The 18,567-nt window shown below is 37.2% G+C and overlaps 1 protein-coding gene and 1 long non-coding RNA gene across 2 annotated transcripts in view; one reads left to right on the top strand and one right to left on the bottom strand.

Annotated features, from left to right (window-relative positions):
• camk4 (calcium/calmodulin-dependent protein kinase IV) overlaps positions 1–18,567 on the top strand; it is a 61,971-nt gene that overhangs the window by 40,198 nt on the left and 3,206 nt on the right. Inside the window, exons 7-11 of the mRNA XM_082171490.1 lie at positions 11,884–11,974; positions 12,956–13,030; positions 13,195–13,270; positions 16,538–16,664; positions 18,163–18,315. Of these exons, the coding sequence (XP_082027616.1) occupies positions 11,884–11,974; positions 12,956–13,030; positions 13,195–13,270; positions 16,538–16,664; positions 18,163–18,315 (522 nt within the window). The remainder of the gene's footprint in view (positions 1–11,883; positions 11,975–12,955; positions 13,031–13,194; positions 13,271–16,537; positions 16,665–18,162; positions 18,316–18,567) is intronic.
• Positions 2,137–2,693, bottom strand: LOC309500007. Its single transcript, XR_014206435.1, has 2 exons — positions 2,389–2,693; positions 2,137–2,220 (listed from the first exon to the last, which is right to left on the bottom strand). It is a non-coding gene; the product is annotated as an uncharacterized lncRNA (long non-coding RNA).

Consider the following 18,567-nt stretch of genomic DNA (forward strand, 5'->3'; position numbering starts at 1 on the left):
GCAGTTTGTGACACTGACCATATTCTACATCCCTTAATCCTACCCAATACCTAAACTTAACAACTACCTTACTGACTATTAATAACTGTATACTTATTGTATCAATGTACTTAGAGGGCTGGTATGTGAGGAGATAGTTATGGAGAGCTAAATGTTGGTATGAATGTTTGTTCTAAGGACCCCCTCGAAAACGAGATGGTACATCTCAAGGGGTTATCCTTCAAATACATTTCAAATAAATAATAAGTAATTAGGAGTTTGAGGCAAAAGTTGTAGTTAATAGTTCTAGTTAATAATGGGAAGTTGACCCTAATCTAAAGTTTGACCAGACTTTTTTCTCAGAATTGCGAATTTCTAACAACATTTTGACTTTATCGCAATTATTACTTTATATCTCGCAATTTTGAGTTAACGTCTCGCAATTCAGATATATAAAAAAGTCAGAATTGCGAGATGTAATCTCAGAATGCTAAGAAAAAAAGTCAGAATTGGAGATGTAAACTCAGAATTTCAAGGAAAAGACTCCCAATTGCAAGATATAGACTTGCAATTCTGCAACAAAAAAAAATGTGAGATGTTAACTCAAAATTGCAAGATATAGACTCTGAATTGCGAGAAATCTCATTTACATGGCGGAAACAGGCTTCTATGGTATTCTAAGCAGTATTCCAACGCATTCTCATCCCAAGTCGTCATATACTGACGCTTTTGACATTTCGTCTACATTAGGGTGACCATATTTTAGTTTTCAGAAAACAGGACGGGGGCGTGGTTTGGGAGGCGTGGTTAAGGGGTGGGGGCGTGGTTGGGGTGAATGCATCAAAAAATACTTGACAAATGCATTCACAACCTTGCAACTATGTTATTGTACTTTAATACATAAAGTAGCCTAATACATCCTTTCCATTCAATGTTTGGCCCGCAACAATAGAATAGCCTACTATTAAAAAAAAGTTTAGCTTTTAACACCTTTTACATGACACTATTTCTTTTCATGGCCATAGCATAGCTTAAAAATCTACCACTAAAATAAAAAATCTACTACACTATTTCAGTAAAAAAACTATTTCAATCCTCCTGATGTTCTCTTGTAGCCTTTACTTTCTTTATGTGGGCTTCTACTTCGCTAGTGTCACGATTCATGTCTGTGTTCCCCTGTCTCATTCTTTGTTTAGCAGTTCCCCGTTATGTTGATTAGTCTTCCCAGGTGTTTTTCATTAGCCACGCCCCCTTGTTATCTTGTTTAGCTTGTCTGTCTGTGTATTTAAGCCCTGTGTCTTGTTTCAGTCTTTGTGAGTTCTTGATGTTGTATGTTGGTGGTTCCTGTTCCTGAGTCTTTGTCTGAGTTTGTTACCATTTGAGTTTGTTTAATAAAACCTGCTGCAATTGGATCCTGCTTCTGCATCTGCTTCAGCTGTCAGCGTAACAGCTAGCACCTTTATTTGACACTGACAAGTACGTTCCAGCTTTGCAGTTCATGCATTCTGCTTTACACGGATCCCGACCGAAACGAAAAAAACTGGAATTTTCTCTGTAAATTATCTGTGAATTTACATTTGGGCTTTTTTTTTTTTTTTTTTACGCTGTTAGCTACTTACATCTTATCTCGCACTTGACCGCAACCTGAAGCATCGACCGTCGAGTCCGAGTCACGCTGCTAAAATTGAAATTCTGTGTCTGTGAACGTAAAGTCCGCCTACTTTGATTTGATTGGTCATTTCAAATATTCTGACATTGAGGAGCAGTGTGACAGACCAATGAGGCTGAGATGAACACACACACACAAACACACAGTGGCCTCTGTATTCTGACGTGCTCTCTGCTTGCCGCTGCGGATTGAGGAACGCGCTGATAATAACAAGACGGGGCGAAGCCGGTTTCATATGTTTTGTGTGCAAAGGCAAGCATGTATTTAAAGTACACGCTTAATGGCCCAATGAAAAATAATGAAAACCAGGACATTTTCATCACTTTATAAAAAACAGACAGGACGGCCAGGACAGGACCTGAAAACAGGACATGTCCTGGGAAAACAGGACGTGTCCTGGGAAAACAGGACGTTTGGTCACCCTAGTCCAGGGGTTTTCAAACTGGGGGCCGCTAGGGGGCGCCAGGGGGGCCAAAGCAAGTTGGGAAAAAAATGTGTTAATATGAGTATTGTTATAAAATAACATTTTAATTATTTGTTGCATAGCCTATCTGAACATTATACTTTTAATGCTAATCTTTTATAGATTAACTGATTGATCGGCTGGTGACCAGAATTGGCCGATTTTCACGTGATTTTCAGTCTGACATAATGCCGATTCAAATGCACTCGGGCGCCGCATGATTAACATCGCGCAACATCAGCATCACACGTGCACAAAGAACGCACATGTAGGAAACCTTGTGAATTACCCCTCATTTACACAGCACACGTCTGCGGCGCATTACGGCTGCGACACGGCTACCGGAGCTGATCGCGCCCATTCTAGTCAATGCTTGTGTTTACACCGGCCGCGACGCGGCGCGTTTCGGAATACAGAGGCGGCTCTCTGCGCCGCTTCGCTAAATATTCATGGGTTTCATCAGGTCCCTTTCCACAGGTGTATAAAATCAAGCACCTAGATTATGAATGCAGACTGCATTGTGCTTGATTAATACACCTGTGGAAAGGGACCTGATGAAACCCATGAATAGGCGCCTAGTCTATTTTTGACGGACGCGCGTCCAAGTCGCACCAGAAATACAAAATAAAAGTTTTAAAAAACTGTCAATTTCAAAATAAACACCCCGTGCAGACTCCCAAACGTATTGCACGTATATTGGCCAACTTCCCCATGATACTAGAAACCCCCCAAATCAGAAAAACACGTCGGACAGGCAAATCGCGTGGTTTCACGCATCCAGTCGCTCCGCTTCTGATATGCTCCCGGTGTGAGTTGGCACCGCGTGAAGGACGGAATAAAACCTTGTCGCAGCCGTAATGCGCCGCAGACGTGTTCAGTGTAAATGAGGGGTTACGGCCGTTTCAGACCGCGAGCGGCGCGTGAGTAGCGCAAATTTTTTTCGCCGTGCATGTTCAGTGAGTGCATTCACACCGCGAGCAGGAGCAGTGCGTGAGCGTGCGCGTGAGCAGTAGTGAAGCGGAGGGTTTCGGCGCCGAGTCTATTTTTGCTGCGCTGCTCACGCTTAATTAAAGTGAAAGCACACTTTTGATGGACAAAATAAATATGATTTCACACAAAAAGTACCAAAAATGCACATAATTTGCATGTATAGTGTGTTTTAACAAGAACTTCAGTAGGCTTCAAGAAAATTAAGACTCAAAAATATTTATAGAAAATTTACCCATTTAAACTTGTTTTTATTAATCAGTTTGGATAAAAGTGGTGTTTTATAAAATATATATATAAATATTTGTGTGTGCTGTAAAGTGGTTAGAAAAAATTTAATCAGAATCGGCTAAAATCTTTATTGGCTGGTCAATCTCAATGACAAATCGGAATTGGCCTTGAAAATTGTAATAGGTTCATCTCTATAATATTTCTGATTGGCTGGTATCAAACACCATCACATAATCTGATGTTCACCTAGATGTTTTATTTATTTATTTCTAGATTTGCCATAGTATTGTCGATGGGTTCAATAACACATCCTGCAAAAGGGGGGCCTTGGCCAGAACCTAGTGGTATTTGGGGGGCCTTGTCATGGAAAAGTTTGGGAACCCCTGCCCTAGTCTACATCGAACGCACATGGCACCCTTTAGCGTCAATATGAGACGCACAGAGCTTTGTTCGGTTATGGGTAGGTTTAGGTCTGGGGTAGGGTTAGGGTTAGACCGCTAGGAGGCGCCCTCTGGCCCATATCTATCTGCGTCTCATATGGCGCTTTTCCACTGCATGGTACGGCTCGGTACGGTTCGACTCGGCGCGGAACGGTTCGGCTCGCTTCGCTTTTCCACTGCGTGGTACGACTCGGCTCGGTACGGCACGGTTCGGTTCGCTTTAGCTCGGTTGCTTTTCCACTGCAGTTAGTACCGCTTCAAAGTGGGTGGGACTGATCATTATAGTTACCGTCTCTACTGCCATTACATCATCATATTAAATGCAAATTTTTCATTCCGTGTTTCCCCATCCACTCCTCGGCAACCAATGAGAGGAGCGTCTGCACCTCGTCCACTGACCACGATTCAGCCATTTCTTTTTTTGAAGTTTATACTCTCTTTTTTGAAGCAAATACTTTAAAAACAGGTGCTAAAGCGTTGGCTGTTGTTTACTGGCTATTTAAATCTAGCGGGTTTAGTGTCTCGTGTCGTAAATACAATGACGCTGGTAGTGATGATTCTGTCTGACCAATCAGTGATCTGCAGTGTTTTCACGTCACATTTTAGTATCGGTACGGTACGCTTGGAACCTCAACAGAGGTGGTACCATTTAAAGCGAGCCGAAGCGAGCCGTACCATACCGTACCATGCAGTGGAAATGCGCCATAAGTGAGCCGTACCGAACCGAGCCGTACCGTACCATGCAGTGGAAAAGCGCCAAAGCGTGCCGTACCGAACCGAGCCGTACCGTACCATGCAGTGGAAAAGCGCCAATATTGACGCTAAAGGGTGCCATGTGCGTTCGATGTAGACGAAATGTCAAAAGCGTCAGTATATGACGACTTGGGATGAGATCGGGCTGAGTATTCAGTAAGTCATTTTTATTTAATTCTGAACGCAGCCATTATATGTGCTATTCCATTTGATGCCTCAAACGATGCCCATGTGACTTTATTTCCTGTTACACAAAATAAGTAATGTTCCATGGAAGAAAGAAAGTCATATGAGCTTTGAAACAGTTGATGTTGAATGAATGTTGACAGATTGTCATTTTGGGGTTACGTGTCATTTTAAGAGTCAACTATAAGCCAGTTCTAGGTTGATTCCCCTGAAAAGTGTAAACACTATAGCACAAACAAAACATTACATTATTTTTTAAGTATTCCGACTATGAGATTCACTCAGAAATTAAATAATCACCTTGTGTGAACCGAGTTAAGGCTAATCCACATTGCAACGACAGATTTCAACCAGCACCGACAATCACAAGATTACAGTATGTCACTTCTCACACATTTCGCGACCTGCAGATTGAACGTTTAGTTGGCGAAAACAAGCGCTGACCAACGCTAACAGAAGGATCTGACAAAGCCACGTGAACGTATCTGTTGCTGTTGGTCGACATCTGTCGGTGAAGAGTAAGGCTACGTTCACACTGCAGGGCTTAATGCTCAATTCTTTTTTTTTTTTATTAACGGGCTCGTCGAGGTCGACCCGTTCGGCAGATTTACCTCAGCTCGACGAATATGCAGTCCGTTTTCAAACCGACGACTACTTCAACGCAGGATTATGACGTTTTTCGCGTATCAATGACGTGCGGGTCGGATAAATGCGACCTGGCCGTTCAGACTGAAGTCGCATTTGAAAAGATCGGATATGTATCGGATTTGGGACCACATACCCAAGTGGCCTGGGTCGCATTTGAAAAGATCGGATCTGTGTCGTTCAGACTGTCATGAAAAGATCAGATACAGGTCGCATAGGGGCAAAAAAATCGGAATTGGGTCGTTTCAGCCTGCAGTGTGAACGTAGCCTAATTTAGCCTTTACAAAGACGGTAACTTAAAGGTATAGCGGAGGATTTTCTTTTTCCGGGTGGGTAGCCTATACTATTGGTCCACCTAAGTGTCAATCATTCTGGTGATATGTTTACGTAAGGCCGTCGTACGTGCTCGTGCACACGATTCACACGATGACGTGCGCTCAAAAAACAGGTTGGGCTTCCCACTGATGCCTCAGTCGCGAAGTTTCTACTTGACAGGTAAAGTTTGGCATGCTATTTGGAGAAATCTACCTCGGGAGCAGGTAGAGTGTTGCGCATGTGCATTTTTTCAAAAAGTGGAGAGGGCGGTTCTTTTCTAAAATTCGGGAATACCTTTACCTTTAAGTTTGAAAACAGTCATTCATTTTGCAGTTCCATTTTGAGCCACTAGTGGCACTGAAATTACACACTTTACCTTTAACTGTGTGGACCTACATAACGAGTCTAGTTGCTAAAATAATCTTCATGGCGTGGGGACACAGATGGCAGCAGTGGCGAGCTACAGACCTGCTCTTGTCAGATGAGAGGAAGAAGAGAAGGAGAGAGAAGATGTACTTTATGTGTGTCAGCTCCACTGAGTTTTGAACAGGATGGGAGTATTCCCCTCGGACCCCACTAAAAGATAACACTCCTTCATGTCACCATAATAATTGGTGTTGGGAAGCTGGCACACTGTACTGCTCCTCCTCTGAGGAATCATTCTGCGGCTCTATTGCAAACAAACCATTTGGAATGTTTTTACACTGGGGACTGTGGTGACTCTGCCTTTATATGGGCAGTCGTGCATACTAGTTTGACAGTTAAGAGAAGTTTTTGTCAGTGTAAGGCTTGATTTTCCCATGTGAATTATATATGGGAGAGCACTTAAACCTGAGCATCCATGTTTAGAGATTACAGATATGGCGTGAGTCTATAATGGGCCTTTTAGAAACTTTAGCACTTTAGCTTAGCATTGCTGAATTGCAAACCAAAGTAAATACTCCAAATGAAAACAAACAAAATATTCTCTAAAAAACTGTGAGTGTAATACTAGCCACAACAATGCATTGTGAATTGTTGCCAGGGTGTTACTATGCTGTTGCTAGGATGTTCTAAGTAATAGAGTGCAGCAGTCCCTGTCCACTTTTTCATCAGCCTTGTTTTTGTATTTTTCCCAAATGGATTTTTAAAAAGACTTTGTGAAAGAGTTATAAGCTATGAACTGAACCAACCAGCTATGAGGTGAAACACAACATTACAAACTTTGATTTGAAAAAAGTATTTGAAAATCAGACAAAAAGGCAAGACTGTGTTTAACGGCTTTAATGAGGAAAATAACTACAATCCCATGAACCACTGCAAATGACTATCGAAACGAAACAATGAATAAAATCTATTGATTTAAAGATGTGGATTATGTATATAATTCGGTTGTAAGCAGCTATTCATTATTTAGCTCAAGTCAGTTAAATGTTGATTCAATTCCGATCAAAAACAAGATGTGTCGATGTTGCAAAGTTCATAAATTATAAAACAAATTTCGATTCAGCGATAAAGCAGCTCTACAAAAGTCATAGTGTCATCATCATCATCCAGCTCAATTAAGTCTCATCCAATAATTTCAGTGCAGTCAAATTGATAATATTGCAGAATATTAAATGTTTTGTAAACTCAGAGAAAACAGGCGACACTAGCAAGGAACCAAAACTCCATCAGGTGACAGGAGTGTGACACTTTTTGTGTGATTTGCTTGTTTCGATTCTTTAATTAGTGGAGATTTAGGGAGAGTCATGGGTAATGTAGTTTTTCATCTGGAATTCTACTGTTTAACATGATTATTTAAAAATAAGTTGAAATAACGTGGGCTTATGGCTGTAACAGCAGCCTATACTGGTATAACAACGTCGTAGCTCACAATAGGTCTATCTTTAATGATTTATAGTTTCCTAAGGAGAAAATGAATGGAACTTTTACTTCTGGAACCTAACTGTTTCACTTTATTGCACATTCTTAGAAGAAATGGTTCTATATTCAACCTTAAAGGGTTCTGTCAGGCACTTCATAAATAGAACCTTTTAGGGGTTCCATCATCGGATCATTTTATACATTTTGTTTTAATTAATTAATTTAGTTAGCAACCGTTGTTTTAATTTAGTTGTTTTAATTCAATTATTTTTGTATTTTTTTATAATTCATATGAATTAAACAGCTAATAAACATGCTTCATCACTAGAAAAGATTGAAATGACTCATTAAACATGAAAGCATTATGGAATCATTTAATACATTTCTCCTTATAGAGTCTTTTTGGCATAAACTAAAGCGTTTTTTAAAATTAAGTCAATACCCCTAGGGTTCTATATGAAACCTTTTCTTTGAAGAGAATTTATCTTCTATTTTTCTACATTTGCTAGCATGTTCTATATAGTAGCCTATGTAGTTACAAAGAGATTGCTTACTGGCCACATCAAGATTGCTTTGACGGAGCAATAGTACTGTAAATTCTTGCCTTAGAATAATGAGCTTATAAATATTTTTGTTGTTGTTTCTGGTATTAATACCTTTCACACATCTTCTTCAGGTTGGGAATCTCTCACGTTCATCGTTCCCTCGGTAGCACATGATAGATAGTGACCACGTGTTGTTTCTCTGTAACCAGGCAGACTTATGGCCCATGCTACTCTGTTTAATGAGTTTCCGTGGTAACACTCACCAAGGCACTGGCAAGTGCGTCTGGCTGATTATAAACACAGATCTGTTGAAAGCAATGGACATTGGTCTAATTAGAAGTATTTGCTAAGACAAGTGTCACTTTTAGCATTACTCATCCTGAGGAATAGTGAATTGAACAAAGCCCTAACACTAAGTTTTTAACTTTGGTTTGAGGCTATATGTACGAATTATCATGCATTAATCGCTTTTTGTATTGCCAATGTGTGAACAGCTTGTAACGAAACTTAAAAAACATTTCTGAATTCTGTATAGCACCTTTAACTTGTCAATTTGTTATACGGACATGAGTTGCCCTCACACACATAGCAACAACCTAGAAAACCCTAGCAAATTAATAGTGCTAAAAACACTCCAAATACTTGAGCAACTGCATATCAACACTTACTGAAGGCAGCCAAAATCAGAACTCTAAATATGGCTCTCAATATATATTTAACAGTCACTGTTAAGCGTCATACACAATTTCAACTTTAAAATCACTATATAGTAGTAATCATAAACAGTCTGATTTCATAAAGGTGCTCAAGGGCTCCTTACCAGTGTTCCTCCCTAACAAAACTCTTCTAGCACAGTTTTGTCATTGGTAGAATATAAAATGGGTAAAATATTTCTATACAAGCTTTCTAGTAAATTACAATGCATGTCAAACCTTTGCACAGGAAAAAAATCAGCCTATGGCAACAGTTTAAAAGTAGCCCAAATCCCGCAATCTTGGCGGGATTAAGTTAAGTTTAGTTCAACAAATTGTTGACATGAAGTCAACTAAAAAGTATTAGTTGGAACAAGATTTTACAGTGACAGATTTTAAATAGTGATCATTTTAAGATTTTCAACCTTTAATCTTAACCCTTTGATGCATGAATTATTGAAATAAAAAGTATTCACAAATTATTAAATTATTCATGTTGTCATAAATTCAAAAGGAAAGATATAGAATTAAGGATAAGGGTTGGAAAACCTTGCAGGTATAAGAAGGTATAAGAATGGCTTCTTTGAGGATGGTTGACATCAACAAAGTTTTTCAATAACAAACACACCTAAATAAAACACCATGTATTTTCTGTTTTGCTTGAGTTCTTGTCCCTGGCTGCGTCCGAAATCACATTCTCTCTTGAGTAGGTACTTATTTTGAATATGTAATTACTTCACGACTGCTAAAAAAAAGTATGTTCTAGTATAAATGTGTGTATGAATGTAATCTGGACGTACTACATTCGCCATGTTGTCATTATCATGTGTCCTACCAGCGTTCTGTCGCTTCACTGCCATTCACAAATCCTCTCCCATGGTCTCATGTGATAGTAAAGTGTCCATCATATGCACACTTCAGAATCAGACTCGGCGCAGACTCGGATCGGCGCGGTATACATGATATTAAAATAGGTCCGGGTACATTTTGCCTACTCTTTTATGAGTACTGTGAATTCAAACACTTCTTTTGTCACATACTGTTTTTCATATATATGTAGTAGACAAGTATGTGATTTCGGATGCAGCCTGTGTGTTTTGGTTTTACCTGAGAATGTCTAATAAGGGGAGAAGTTTCACTCTCAGTAAACTTCCGGCTTCTGAACTGGTTGCAGTTCCACTCTGGTTCCATATGAAGGCGCTCCCAGGACGAGTGCAGAATGAATGGAGGTCTATGGCGCTATACCTCTCAAATTCCACTTTTCTCAGGATATTATTTTTTGTAGTAATATAAGAAATTATGTTCTGTTCCCTACAACTTCCACTCCAATATATATATATCAAAATGTTCCTTCACTTAAAAGAGCTTAATTATCATATAGAGACAATTACATCCAATCTCAGTAATATGTAAATAGTATCACAGAGGGCAACTAACAACCATCTTGATTACAGGGACTTCAAATAGCTTGTCACCTTAAACATTTGACCGTTCTGTTTGAACAGAAGATCAAAGATGTGACCACTACAGATAGATCTTATCACCTAAAACATTTGACCGTTTTGTTTTAACAGAAGATCCACTTCAGATAGAGTTTATCACCTTAACCTTTTGCTGTTCTGATTTCACAGAACATCAAAGATGTGGGCACAGAGGAAAGATCCTCAATTTACATTTAAGACAGAGTTTCAGCCTCATGTTGAGAGGGAAGACGAATCTGTTATTCTTAAATTACACTTAAAAACAGAGCTTCATTTACATGTAAGAGGGGGAAGACAAACGAAATAGAGGATAAATGTTTGAGCTGAGAAGATGAGATTCATTCTGTATGACTCCGCTGAATCCGAAGTGCTGCCTGTACTTTGTTACTACTTTGCTGTAATAAACTTCATTTTTGAGATCTTCGACGTCCACATCATTTTTTCTTACAGTAATTTTAATGTTGTATTCGAAAGGAGATGCAAAGAAATTACACATTGCTGGGTGTTAGATTTTTTAGAGTCACTTATTTGCTTTAAAATGTCAATGACGTCATACACATCGTACGACCAGAGATACTGCTTTACGGCAATCCTTCAGTCACTTTGGTGCTTTCGCGCTCTGCACTTTCTTTTCTCTCGAGGCATCGACAACACAGCTGACACAGGTAAATACACGGGCTAGAAGAGTTTTTGTTTTGTTTGTTTCTGGTCCCGCTTCGGATGCCACGATGCCATCAAGCGGTATCTCTGGTCGTAATCAGTCCTTCACTGACCAATCAGCGTTCATTAGCAGAATGCTAGCGTGTTATGGGCAACAACAACTCAACCTGTAAGAAATCGAAAGGACATAAGTACTCGTTCATTCAACTTTCGACCTATAACCCATGTTGAACTTGCAAAACCTACAATCAAATCTGAGATTTCTCAACGGCAATCGGGTGAAAGAGAAAAATTTAGCCGTCTAGCCCCATAGACTCCCATTCATTTTGCACTCATGTGCGATCGCCCCCAGTGGAACTGTGGTGGAACTACAACCAAAATTCGGTACAATAGGACTTAATAGGGAGTGGGCAGGCTCTCCGTAGACGGGCTCTGGTTTTACCTAGTTTTCTTTGTTATCAGTTTTCCCGCCACTTGTTTGTTACTATGGTTCCTGATTAGTCCTCACCTGTTCGTTGTTCTGTTGATTGCCTTCTCTGTGTATTTAAGCCCTCAGTTTCATCAGTGCTTTGTCTTGCGTTGATGTTGCTATTGTGCTACTCTGTTCATTAAAAGACGTTTTGGATTATATACACCCAGCAAGATAAAAAACATACAGTGCTTCCTTGCACACAGTGTAAAACTTAAATGGCCTCAGAGTAGAGGAAAGATCTCTTGATGCACTTAATTATGTCAGTTATGAAACACGTTTAATCAGTAGGCCTACAGCTTGGTCATTACTTTAAATTTGCTCATTATCAGGCCCAGATTAATCTGTTTACCAACCACAGAGGAGATTCCCATACAAATTTGAAAACTAAAAATCGTATTACTCAATTAATGGTGGAGGTAATGCATGTTAATTATTGTCACCAAATTGTACAGTCACATGTGTCTGTGTACACCACAGATTAATAAGTGAAAGCCCCCTGTGTCTACATGTGTGTTTGCAGTACCTGCATGAGAATGGTGTAGTGCACAGAGACCTGAAACCTGAGAACCTGCTGTACGCCACATCAGCGCCAGATGCTCCGCTCAAAATAGGTAAGGCTCTCCATTCGCTTGATAGGGGGAACTGCAGTTTGGCTAAACATCTCTTGTTCGTGAATTAGCTTGCAAACATGCAACATGATCCTGTTGTGCATTAGAGGAACATTCACTGTAAGATTTAAAGGAAGAATAATCACTGACTTATGTCATATTCAAATTTAGCTGTCACAGTTCATTTGTAATGATTTCCTCATTCATAGTTTGGGTTAAGGATTTGAACTCATAGGCTGAAGTATTAACTTCAGTCATGAAAACCTGTCCAGGTCAGGTTTAATCATAAAAGCAAACTTATTGGGATGCAGAAAAAAAATATTAAGCACTAGTCTTTGCATATACTAAGCACTATAAGCACAAGTATTTATTGATTTATTTATGAAATAATGAAGTATTCTAATAAGGTAATTTGGTGCTTAGGAAAAAAATATTCATTGATTTATTTACCTTTATTTTACCAGGAAGTCTCATTGAGATTAAAATCTCTTTTACAAGAGAGACCTGGCCAAGGTAGCAGCCATACATCATTGATGAATAGAAAATTTAAAGGAACAGCATTTATTTGAATTAGTAACAATATAAAAGTCTTCACGGTCACTTTATTGTTGATGCATTCTTGCTAAATTAAACTGTTTGCCTAATTTCTTAAAAAACAAAACAACAAGTATTACTGACCAGTAGTATATATATGTATATATATATATATATATATATATATATATATATATATATATTCAAAGGTTTGTGGCCAGTAAGACTTTTTTTAAAGACATTTACATTTTTAATGGAATGTATCAAGAATTTTAACACTAGGAATAAAAAAAACCCATTATAGATAGATAGATAGTTATAGATAGTTATAGATAGATAGATAGATAGATAGATAGATAGATAGATAGATAGATAGATAGATAGATAGATAGATAGATAGATAGATTTTTTTGATAATCTGTTTTTATTTGGTGTGATTTATCTTTACAGCGGATTTTGGTTTGTCGAAAATTGTAGACGATCAGGTAACAATGAAGACTGTGTGTGGGACTCCAGGCTATTGTGGTGAGTTCATTAAAGAGTGTTTTAACAGAGCACCATCTGTGGCTTATTTCCACAAAGAGAATTACAGATTTGTCAAAAAAAATCTTTTTACAGCATCAGTGCAGCAGAGCGTCACCTCCCCCGTTTATTCTTTTCTTCTGATGTTCTTTCTTTCTCTTCCTCAGCTCCTGAGATTTTACGGGGATGTGCCTATGGCCCTGAGGTTGACATGTGGTCTGTGGGAGTTATCACGTACATTTTGTGAGTGACACGACATACTTGTCTAAAGTTATTCTCTCACAAGAATGCTGTGCTTAGTCATTCCATCTCTCTGTCATATCAATCACTGGTTTTGTCTCAGATCAGCCTCACTGGTAAAAAGTGTGAAGTACGTTTTGAACTTCTGTGTGTAATTCCAGGAATTGGATATAAATTATTTTACAAAAACTCTGAGAAATGTGTACTCTTTGTCAAAAACGTTTTAAAAATGTCATCATTTAGCCTACATGCTATTAAATCCATTTGTAAGGAACCGGCTAGTTATTCACTGAAAAACTCTGCCATAGCTCTCAAATTTAATTCTGAAAACCAATTGTTCATATGTATTCCAATAAAATTCAAGTGAAATAGGCATTAATGTATTTATACACTTTCTAACCACAGGGGATAATATTTAGATGTACTGTATACAAGACGATCTTAAATAGCACAAATTACAAATTAGCACAAATTAGCAAAGTAGCAAGTACCTACAAAGTTGCACAAATAAGACAAAGAAAACTGCTCAGTTCCAGATTGAATATGTAAAAAATTTACTATTAAAAGTGAACAGACAGACATTAGTCTTGTAGTTTTCATTTTAATTAGTAGTAATTATAGCTTGCAGTTGTCAATCTAAAGGTATTTATCATGGTTTGTTTCTGTTTTGGGTGTCAGTTTCCATGTTTTTTCATTGTTTGATTATTGGTTGCTCCTGTTCTCCATTTCATTGATTGTTTGGTTCTAAGCCCCGAGCTCAGGGGTGTAAGTTGCAGAAAGCAAGGTTATCTTACCGTCAAACATACCCTGAACTCTAGGTTGATTAACCAAACCTTGCTTACTTGAGGTATGCTGGTTCCAAAACCGCGTCCGGGAGTAATTTCATCCAACTTATGTATGTTAACGGTTAACACACCAGACATTCTCAACAGAGCGTCGAATCGACGAGTCACCATGGAAACGGACGCTAAGAAAAAGTGTGCCATACTACACATTTCTTCTTCTTTTGTTAGATGCTGATTTATATACTTATATATATATATCGCCACCTATTTGGTGGTTGTGCAATCATTTTTCAATCTTTTCGTTTAATAATCTTTAATCACTGTGAATAAGAACTATATAGTTTGTTTGATGCTAGTTATATAATAAAAACAAAGACTGAGTAAACTAAATAACAGTCTGTGCTTGCAAAGAGAACATGGCTGTATACGTTTATTTTTTGTTTAGTCATTTTGCTTCCACATTGCTTGAAAGGTAACATATATCACATCATATATGTCTTTTATTAGATAAATAAATTATAGCATTGAAAAAACGTCTGAATGCAGATGAACGATGTGAGAGATGAGAATTATATAGGCTAGCTATATATTATAATAAATTAACATTACCTTGTTTTAATAGCACTTTATATATCGAAATAACTCATTATATATTTAATATTATGTGCAATCTATCACGTCCACTGGAGCCTCATCATTCGGACACACATCGCATGCGCGGCTGAACACCTCTGTAGTAAACTAACTCTGGTAAAGAACATATACTATGCTATACACTATATACTACATATACTATCCTTATGTTCAGGTATAAGTTGCTATGGCTACTTACCCTGAAAGTTAACTCCATTTTTGGAGCCGAAAGTTGAGGTTATCCGCCTAGCCTTAAACATACTCGGGTATGTCACATAACCTGCTGTCTGTTATCCATTATCATCATGTTTACCTGGTTGTTCCATTCCTCCTTATGCCTAGTCTGATTTAAAAAAAAAAAAAATTATGTTTAATAAAAGACAACTCTGCTACAAATAGATCCAGCACCTTTTATTTCATCGTCTTTGTTGCAACCTGGCTGTGACAGCAGTAAATCTAAAGTAATTTTCTATTCTATATTTATAAAATTAATCATAATATATAATATAATATTTAGGGCCAGATTTACTAACAGCTTGCGCCAGCACAAACCCTCTTTTGCCATTAAAAAACTACTGTCAGGATTTACTAAAGACGCCGTGAAAAAATTGCGCTGAAAAAGAGTAGACAGGGTTATTTTTGCGGCTGACCTTATTTCATATGCATTTGTAGGAGTTTCCCTTTCAAACGCAAAATGTATGGGAGAAGAGAACGCGATTTATCACACAACGCGATTTACTAAGGTTTGCGCTAGTCAATTTACTGGTATTTGCACCATTATTTAACGCCCCAAAAAAGCTTGTCTTAGACCAGATGCTAATTTGAGCTGCTCTTGTTTATCCGACTGCATCTGTGTTGTTTAACTTGCGCGTCATCAGTAGATCACGTGCAGAACTTTTCGTTTTCTTGCATCAGCATTTTTTTGGAATTGCGCTCTCACGTTAATTTGCCATGTTCATTAAATCTGGCCCTTCGTATTTTGCTGCATGTATCTATTCAAGAGACATATCTATCTATCTATCTATCTATCTATCTATCTATCTATCTATCTATCTATCTATCTATCTATCTATCTATCTATCTATCTTCAATATTTATAATATTAATAATACTATTATATTATAATAATATGTATTATTTTCTGTATACCTATATTAAATACAAATACTAAGTAATATATATTATACACTACCAATAAAAAGTCTGGAATAATTATGGCTGCATTTATTTGCTTAAAAATACAGTAAAATTGTAAAATATTATTACAGTTTAAAATAACTGTTTTCCATTTTAATTTTAAAATGTAATCTATTCCTGTGATGGCGATCATTACTCCAGTCTTCAGTGTCACATGATTATTTCTGAAATCATTCTAATATGCTGATTTGGAGATCAAGAAACTTTATTATTATTATCAATGTTGTAAAAAGTTTTTGCCTCTTAATATTTTTTTTTATATTCTGGAAACCATTATACATTACCATTCAAGTTACCATTACTTAAGATTTTTTTAAGGACATAAATACTTTTATTCAGCAAGGAATAAAAGTTGTTTTGATTCAACAACTGATCAAAAATGGCAGTATAGACGTTTATAATTTTAGAAAAGATTTCTATTTCAAATAAATGTTGTTCATTGAACTTTTACGGTTTCCACAAATATATTAAGTAATATAAATGTACATTATTAATGATTGAGCACCACATTTCTGAAGGATCATGTGACACTTAAACATTAAGTAATGGCTGCTGAAAATTCTGCTTTTGCAGCACAGAAATAAATTACATTTTAAAATACATTAAACTGTTAAAACTTATTTAAAATTTGTTTCTGTTTCTGTTCTATCTATAGGTTATGTGGTTTTGAACCCTTTTTTGATGACAGAGGAGACCAGTACATGTTTAAACGTATCCTGAACTGTGAATATGAATTTGTCTCCCCCTGGTGGGACAATGTGTCTCTCAATGCCAAGGACCTTGTGAGTAAATCTCTCTCTATATATATAAAATCCTTATAAACCTCTAAAAAATCCAAATATTTTTGGTATACAAACAGCACACACACAGAGAAACATTTATTGATATCTTTCAAGTTATTTTTTATACTTTAAAATAGTAAATGTTCAGTTCTAATAAATGAATGATCTGTGTTTGCCCCTGAAATAAACACACACCTGTGAGTGCACATCAGTTCAATTCTATTTCAGAACATTATTACACAACATTTATCCTAATTAACTATATCACTTTGTTGAGGAATTATTTGAGTAATTCATTATTATTGTTAATTAGAATTATAAAACATTAGTTTTATAATTTTGATGTTACTGCCAGTTCATTAAATCTGCTACATTTTGTGCCTAACAACACCTCTTAACCAAATCACTATAATGCACACACTAGATATTTTATAAATTATACTTTTATGTTGCAAAATAATACGTTAATGTTCACATATTCAAATACTGCATTCCTTCATATGGTACAGTGTGCATATTTTAAATGTAACTAGTCTGAAACGTAATAACTTTCTTTATAAACAACTTTTTTTGTTTTCTTGGTTACACTTTATTTTTAAGGTTCCCTTGTTACAGTAATATTAATTAACTACATGTACTATAGGGTTAAGGTTAGGATTATGGTTTGCATAATTTAATTCAGTAAGTACATGTAACGTGTACCAAGGACACTGTAAAAAAAAAAGTGCTACCATTTTCTTTTATGATAGGCAAATAAAATTGGGGTGGGGTGGTGTTAGCCAAGTAAGTCTTTTTTTGGAATTCCACATATACAAAATGTCCCCATTACCTGACAGATATCACTGAAATACAGTAGGTGTCCTGAAATATCACATCTCTGTGACAGATCTACACTCTTAAAGTCCCACTGTAGTCAATAATGTTATCCCTTAAAACTCCCCAAAATGACATATTTAAGCATTTTTCCCATGAAAAAAATTCTTCATGCCTTAAAATAGCTTGAATGTAACTCTACACCCTTGCTTCATTTAGAATACACGGTTCTATGAATATGCAAATTAGCACGCCTCCACTCACTCACTCCAGCTCAGAGATCCACTCGTTGACCTGATTGGTTTTAAGGTAGTTTGTGACGTCAGAAACAACAGCGATTTCAAACCGCGTTTTTGAGACTGTCTTTTGTTCATTGCAGTTTTAAGGAGAAAATACTCAGCAATGGTGTTGACTTATGAATTTGCACATGGTTTGTCTTAAAGCACATTAAAAACATATAAACAACATTAAAAACTTGATTTTCACCACAGAAGTAGTGCTGACCACGCATTGTTGTGGAACAAGAAAAAACAAAAGGAAACTAATAATAACATTTAGCCAATCAGAAACATCTCTGCCTGTCAGTCATTTTGAACGTTCAGGGTTGCTGATGGTGGGTTTCAAATCCACATTTGAAACCTCTAAGTGTTACTGAAAGTGTAACTTGTCTTTCTTGGCTCCATAGGTGAAGAAACTGATTGTCCAGGATCCAAAGAAACGGCTGACGACGCAGCAGGCGCTGCATCACCCCTGGGTGACTGGAAAGGCGGTTAACTTCACCCATATGGACACTGCTCAGAAGAAACTCCTGGAGTTCAATGCTCGAAGAAAACTCAAGGTTTGAGGCTTTTGGTTCAATGACACATTTTTATGAAGGTTTTAACCCGGTAAAGCCTAATGTATCTCATTTGATATGATCAAAATTGTCAAGAATTTGCCCAAAAACCTATTATACACAATCTAATACATGCCTTCTGGCATGTGATTGATTTTGATTTATATTTGATTGATAATTAGTTTCTATTTTTCTGCAAGTAAAAGTCCTTTAAGTATGTCCACCTTCCGTCCATGCTGAGACATTTTTGTCCTG

This window comes from Leuciscus leuciscus, assembly GCF_965113295.1.
Source record: "Leuciscus leuciscus genome assembly, chromosome: 5".
Classification (NCBI taxonomy): Eukaryota; Metazoa; Chordata; class Actinopteri; order Cypriniformes; family Leuciscidae; genus Leuciscus; species Leuciscus leuciscus.